Below are 7817 nucleotides of genomic sequence, written 5' to 3'. Positions count from 1 at the left end.
CATTGCCACTTCTGCGGTCGAACCTTCACAGATGTGTGTCGCTTCTGCGGTTAGCCATGCGCATATGCGATCCCTGACTTTGCCTAGCCAATTTCTCTTCTGCGCAACCAGGCTCGCACCTGCGAGAACAGTTCCACAGGTATGATTGCATGAGTAGGCAGCAAGTTCCAGCTTTGTTTTAAGTCTAAATTTTTATCCGTTAACCATCCGAGGCCCCCGGGACCTCAACCAAATATTCCAACAAGTCCTAAAACATCATACAAACTTAGTCGAGACCTCAAATCACATCAAACAATGCTAAAACCATGATTCGCACCCTAATTCAAGACTAATGAAAACTAACGAAATCTATGTTCTACATTCGATGTCGAAACCTATCAAATCAAAACCGACTGATCTCAAATTTTGCACACAAGTCATAAATGACATAACAAATCTATTTTAATTTTCAGAATCGGATTCCGACCACGATATCAATAAATTTAACTCCATGTCAAACTTTCAAACTTTCAATTTCCTATTTTTGTCATTCCAAGCCTAATTTAACTACGGACTTCCACATAATTATCCGTACACAATCCTAGGTCCAAAATCACCATACAGAGCTATTGAAATCATTAAAATTCTATTCCACAGTCGTTTACACACAAGTCAACATTCGGTCAACTATTTCAACTTAAGCTTTAAATCTTGGAACTATGTGTTCCAATTCATTTCGAAACTTCCCTGAAAAATCGCATAATCACAATTGAGCATAAAATATTCAATAAATAGGTAAATGGGGTTGTAATACTCAAAATGACCGGTCAGGTCGATATTTGAATTTTCAGATATCAAGAATCAATTAACTTCTTTTTTCCAAAGTTGCCCTTGGAGTAAAAAGTCAAAGAGCATTTGTTGTATTTCAATAAACAAATTAAGGTTAATAGGATCAACTTTATTAGTAATTAATGTTAAAAGACAAATTTTTTAATATATGTTAAAACAGTCAAATAAAATCAATTAAATTGGACGGAGAGAATAATAGTCTAAGCAATTAATCATTTGTTTTTCCTGTCAAAGCAATAGATCAATTCAAAAGGTCAAAAAAGGGATACCTCAACCGTGAGCACACAAACCAACACCGACGTATCTTTCCTTGGTCCTCCCAATTGTGTGTCTCATGCATTAATTCATCCCCCATCTAATTAATAAGTCGTCTCTTTGAGTTTTTCCACATGTTCTCTTTTCTACTTCATCTTCTCCAAGAAAAATTCTCAAAATAGGAGACAAGATTTCAAATATTTGGGTTTAGGGAATACATGAATTTGTTCATGCATTTTACGATCGTATTCGGATACCATATATCATTCCCTAGCCTAGTAGTGTTACAAAAATGGCAGAAGATTAAAAGAGAAGTATAACTTTGAGACGTAAAAGATCACTATCTTTCCAGAGATATTGCACGTATGTTCTTTAGGCGATTACAAGTAATTTTCTGTCACGATACAACAAGGCTTACTCTTTTAAGGTCTTAAAAATGGCTTTCAGCCAGCCACCGATGTGGGAACCCCCACCTATACAAACTATATCTTACAAATAGCGTGTTGTCATGCTCAACACGTGTCGTTATTCAACTGCCCACGTGGTGTGTATATTTTTCAATAATAGAAATCCCCTATTAGAATATGAATTCCTATTGTTCCCTTTTATCAAATTCATACTTCTTCTAAATATTTTAAAATTTTAATTTTCCAAAATCTTGGGAAAAGTCCATTAAGAACTCCTTTCTCCTTGTTCTGATTCACTTTATCTCTCTCTCTCTTCTGAATTTCCGTGTTGACTTCTCTCCTTTATCAATGTGCATCTTATAATTGCATGCACCTCTCTTTACAAGTGTATATATACAAGAACCCTTCTCCTATTTTTCCACAAAAATCATCACCAACATTTAAATTCCTTCAACCTCCGAAAAATTCCACTTTATTTCCATCAAAACTCTCCCCACTTGGTATTGAATAGTGTATCCGTCGGTTTTATCACCAGAATACTTATGAGATAGTGGTTGACCTATCGAATGCCTTCTTCATTACTTGAAAAGATATGCAGTATCTTTTAGCTTTTTCTTGAAATTGAAAATCTTTTCTTTTTAACCATTCACTATCCAAATCTACTGATTCAACTAATCCAATTCGTGCCCACTAGTTTCACTAAGGAAGTAAACTGTTCCATATCAAGAAGGGTTTGAACCTGAAACCTCTTAACGGTGAAAATTAAAAAGATGGCAGAAGTTGAAGTTCCTGACTATTTTCTTTGTCCAATCTCAATGCAAATGATGAGGGATCCAGTCACAACATCAACTGGAATAACCTATGATAGAGAAAACATAGAGAAGTGGCTAATCAAGTTCAAGAACACAACTTGTCCAGTCACCAAACAAGAGTTGTTGACCATTGATCTTACCCCTAACCACACTCTCCGCCGTCTGATCCAATCTTGGTGCATCATGAATTCTTCCAATGGTGTTGAACCAATTCCAACTCCAAAACCTCAAGTAACAAAAATCCATGTTTTAAAACTCCTTAAAAAAGCTATGGAATCCCCAGAAATACAACTTTCTTGCTTGAGGAAACTTAGATCCATTGCCCATTCAAGTGAGAGCAACAAGAAGTGTTTAGAATCAGTTGGGGTTATTGATTTCTTAGCTTCAATTATAAAAAAGAAAGAGGTGGCTTTTGTTGAAGACTCAGAGTATGTGTCATATGATATTGTTTCGCGAAAAATTCTCCATACGCCAATGGAGTTAACTAAGGCAAGTGATGAAGCATTGGATATTCTCTTCCATCTCAATCCCTCTAATGAAGATTTAAAAAAGTTCATCTCTCAAGATGAACTTTTCTTGGATTCTTTATTGCATTTCTTGAAATGTGGGAATTACCAATCTCGAGCCTATGCAATAACCCTATTAAAATCAGCTTTCAATGTAGCTGATCCAGGGTTTTTAATTGGTGTAAAACAAGAATATTTTAAAGGAATATTGTCTGTTTTAAAAACCAAAATCACACAACAAGCTACTAAAGCTGCACTTAAATTACTAGTGGAACTTTGTCCATGGGGGAGAAATAGAATCAAAGCAATTGAAGTTGGAGCAGTTTCAACCCTAATTGAGCTACTTCTTGACACAAATGAAAGAAGATCATGTGAATTGATCTTAGCAATTTTACACCAACTTTGCAGCTGCGCCGAGGGCCGAGCTGAGTTATCGAGCCATGGGGCTGGAGTCGCCATTGTTTCGAAGAAAATTCTTAGGGTTTCTCAAGTGGCAAGTGATAGAGCAGTGAGGATTCTTTCTTCTATTTCGAAATTCTCGGCGAATTCTAGGGTTCTTCAAGAGATGTTGCAAGTGGGAGTTGTGTCAAAGTTGTGTTTGGTGCTTCAAGTGGATAGTTGTTCAAAGACCAAGGATAGAGTTAAAGAAATTCTAAGGTTACATTCTAGGGTTTGGAGAGATTCTTCTTGTATTCCTCCTTATTTGCTCTCTTCTTATCCTTCATAAAAGAAAATTTGATTTTGTTTTTGCCTTTTCATGTTTGCATGGATCAATTGAACTTGTATATAGTGATGGTGGAATTATTTTTGTTACACTCCCAATGTAATTTAGTTAGTGATGATATTACTTCTATCTTTTAGATCTACCGTCACATAACTATTTATAACGCTAGTCACTACTCCCATTGTAGCTAAAATATAAGCCCAACAATCTAAAGCGATTAAGAACAAATAAAATTTGCTACAAATGTCAACTAACATGGGTATTTCTGCGTATGAGAATATAATAATGGAGAAGGTAATAGTCAAAATAGAATTTGTTTCAGCTAGAATTCTAGTATATATATATATATATATTATAAAACAGTGCATGTATCGAAATTAAAATCTGTCTTTGTTATGTAGATAATTGACAGAGATTTCAAAATGTCGCATTTGAACATAAATGATAGAGTTAATTAGCCTCACAAAACAACAAACATATGAAACGAAAAATTGTTTTGATCTGTGGAGCTTCTTGAGATGTGATCTTTGTTTTCTGTCTACTATTTTAATCTTACTCCCTACATCCTAAAATAAGTATCACTTCTTACTTTTCTAGAGTTAATTTAACTAATTATTAAAGCTAAATTAAATTAAATTAACTTTACAGTTTAAAATTAAAATTAAAATATTTCAAAATTATACGAAAAATACAATAAATTATAATTTATCTTAGGTCAATATTATAGAAAAATATATTTTAAAATGTTAATTAATATACACACAATCTAAATTACGAAAAGCAAAAAGTAACACATATTTTAGAATTTAAGGAGTATGTCATTTTACAAGTGAACATGCAAAGGAAATCGGCCCACCTAAAGATTCTGAAAGTTCAATATTTTCCTAGGGCTTTTATAGTTGATACCTCGTCGGTTCCAATGTATGTGATCGGTGTTAAGATTTCGAGAAGAGTTATTTTTTTTATTATAATTTTTCATATACTTTTCAAATATTTTAAGTTATTAATTAGTATGATTTATAAACGTTCTACATAATTTTTAAATATATAATTTTATTTTGAAAAATTTTAAAAATTTATGTTCAAATACACCATCAAATTAATTAAATTTGATTCTCGAAAAATAAATCACATAAATTAAAGCATACGAAATATAACATGGTCTGAGTTTAGTAATTAATAGTTCGGAAGGTCAAAGTCATACATAGATTTAGATAAGTGTCCCATCCTCGTTTTCTAGTTGATTGTTTATTCTTTTTCTTTTTTCAAAATATTTGTCTGGATCTGAAGTTGTTTGACCTGTCCAATGAATAAACTGAAAAATAACTGTTAATGAAAATTTCCTATTAGAAAAGCTGAAGTGTTTGGACAATGAAATAGACGTATCTATCTAGACCATAAAAAAAGTCTCCCGTCCATATTTCTCCCACGTACTCAAAAGTACATAGCTATAGATCTTGTCTTGCATTTTCTGCATCTATTTAAGATTTAAAATTTCCTAGCTCTTACTGTGGTTTCAAATTAAAATACAAGAATAATAGAGTTCACAATAAAATATTTATTAATTTAATAAATTTATTATTACATATATAAGATCCAGATAAAAGTTACTGAATTATAAGTGTGAACTTTTTAAAGGCTTGGTTGGAACTTATATAATATTACATGTTAGCTCCGTACATGCACCTTCCTACATCATAATTAGGTAAAAATAGTATGCGCTAGCCAATTTTTGGATTGGTAATTAAAAAATAGCAAGTGTTTGTAAAGTCATTAAAAAATAATTACTATTTTGCTTAAACACGGAAAGTTCCAGCATAATATGCTAGATCATGAAGCTCCTGCGTATAAAAACTTCTAGCATATTATGTTGGAATTCCAGCACATGAAAAGTTCCAATATAATATATTGGATTATGGAGCTCCTACGTATAAACTTCCAGCATATTATGTTGGAACTCCAGCACATTATAAAATTCCAGCACATTATGCTGGAATCTCATATATAAAAATATTCGAATGTTGGTATTTTTTCGAATTTTAAAGAGTGTTTTAGTTTAAATTTTATCTTTACATGAAAAACTGACTAAATTTTAATTATTTTTGAAACTGTAGCTATTTTTTAATTATTAGCCGTAGTTCTAACTATTTTTGATTTTTCCTCCATAATTAGATCTAGTCATGTTCCTTGCGGGCTATGAGCCTTAGCGTTACATCGCTGGCAAATTGTAGAAATGACACCAAGTGGAATTAGGTATCATGACTTTAAATATTTTAATTCTTTGGACATAAATGTCTTGAATTTTAATTTTTATGATAAAATAAGTATTGACTAATCTCTAAATAACACCTATAAGAATGATTTTTTGTATACTTCCAGGCAAATTTTGGAACTACTCTAACGAATTTTGTGTGGAAAAAGCACTAGTATTTTTATTGACAAATAGTCATGCTTTTCATAGATTCGTCTGTGCTGTAGCATAAGAAAAAAAATTATAAGTGATGTCGATATTTTAAGATGTAAATATATGTATAATCACATAACAATCACCACTGTAAAATGAGCCTATGGCAACAGTTCCAATATCGTTGCAATAGGTATTAAAACCATTGCAATATATCTATTAGAACGGTTTAGGGACCGTTTCATTAGGTCGCGCGCCTATAGCTCTATTGGAACGGTTTGCAACGGTTTTCCATTTATCTATTGTCACAGTTAATTTTAATCCAATGCAACGGCCTTGAACCGTTACAATATCATTTATAATGGTTTTACAGTGATGATGCTACAACTTTAATTGTTATCGCAACGCTTCAAATTATCTATTGCAACGGTTCTTAGGATAAAATGTTGCGCTTTCTTAAAGCTATCGCGACAGTGTTTATGATCAAGTGCAACGCTTTCTGAAAAGAAACTATTCATTGACACAATATAATAAAAAATATCCAACTAGTAATATCTATAAAAATAAAATATACAATATTATTTGACAATTCAAGAGTTAGCATACATAAGTTTGTAAATACTCGAAAATAAAAGATTTGAAGTCTTAATAATAATTTCTAGTACACATAAGTATTGTCTTCACTTCTTTCGTTAATCCTTTGTTTATTTGCTCCACCTACAAAATATCATAAATAAATAATTCAGCAAAATTTCACAGAAGCGATCATTAGAACTTCACAAAAAAATCGGTCGAAGCTAATAACCAGTTAAGAAATATTAGTTTACTGGGAGTAACAAAGAACACCAACTGGAGTAAAATACAGCTCCAACAAAATCCAGAAAGCTTCACAGAAACAATAGATATAGCAACAAAGTACACCAGCTCAAAGCACAACATGATACAAAATAATATCACACCAGATGGCATAAAAAGGACCTGAACAACAACAAGTAAAACACCTACTGAACCAGCCTGAAAATGATATGAAATATTACACCAATGGCATAAAAACGACCTGAATTGCAGTAAGTACAACATCCTCATACCACCGTAAAAATGATATGAAACATTACTCCAAATGAAAATAAGGAACTAAATTGCAGCAAGTAAAATACCTCCAGAACCAGCCTAAAAAGGATAGAAACATCACACCGAAGGCATAAAAGAACTTGAAAGAAAGCAAGTAAAGCACCTCCTGAACCAACCTAAATATTATACAAAATACCATACAAAACGATATAAAAATGACCTGAACATCAGCAAGTAAATCACCTCCAAACCCAGACTAAAAGTCTTACCATTAATTCTATATTGAAGATCTGGTTTGTCCATGTGCGATAATTGACCAACATTATTCAACCTTTTAGCAGCCGTGAAAAAAGCACAAACACTATAGGATTAGCAAATTATATTGTGGTAAGACCCGACCGGTTGTTTTGAGAGTTGTAGCCTCGTTCCCCCATTTACTGCTCATTTTGTGCTTTATAGCTATTATGTTACTTGTTGGGGTAATCGATTCGGGTCCGAACAGGTTTCGGAATGAATTGAGATACTTGGTCTCATGGTTGAAGGTTTAGGTTGAAAAGGTGGACCGGGTGTTGACTTATGTGTAAACTAATGCGGAATAGAGTTTTGATGGTTTCGTTAGCTCCGTTGGGTGATTTTGGAGTTAGAAGTGTGTTCTGATTGTGACTTGGAGGTCTGAAGATAAATTAGGCTTGAAATGGCGAAAGTTGAAAATTTGGAAGTTTGACCGAGAGTGTACTTTGTGGTTATTGGGCTCGGATTGGGGTTCCTGGAGTTGGAGTAGGTCAAAGACGTCGTTTGTGACTTATGTGC

The 7817-nt window shown here is 32.9% G+C and overlaps 1 protein-coding gene across 1 annotated transcript; it reads left to right on the top strand.

Annotated features, from left to right (window-relative positions):
• The first annotated feature begins 1944 nt into the window (after positions 1 to 1944).
• LOC104084593 (E3 ubiquitin-protein ligase PUB23-like) lies at positions 1945 to 3550 on the top strand. The gene has a single exon (XM_009588493.3). It carries the CDS (start codon positions 2261 to 2263, stop codon positions 3533 to 3535), a length of 1275 nt encoding a protein of 424 aa, XP_009586788.1. The 5' UTR covers positions 1945 to 2260; the 3' UTR covers positions 3536 to 3550.
• The last annotated feature ends 4267 nt before the right edge of the window (positions 3551 to 7817 follow it).

The sequence above is a fragment of the Nicotiana tomentosiformis genome, chromosome 1, assembly GCF_000390325.3.
Source record: "Nicotiana tomentosiformis chromosome 1, ASM39032v3, whole genome shotgun sequence".
Taxonomy (NCBI): Eukaryota; Viridiplantae; Streptophyta; class Magnoliopsida; order Solanales; family Solanaceae; genus Nicotiana; species Nicotiana tomentosiformis.
The sequence above is the reverse complement of the archived record's forward strand: the minus strand, read 5'-3'. Positions and strand labels throughout refer to the sequence as shown.

What these genes read in the sequence shown, in the direction of transcription:
- LOC104084593 (XM_009588493.3), top strand. Translation starts at nt 2,261, where the DNA reads ATGGCAGAAGTTGAAGTTCCTGACTATTTTCTTTGTCCAATCTCAATG.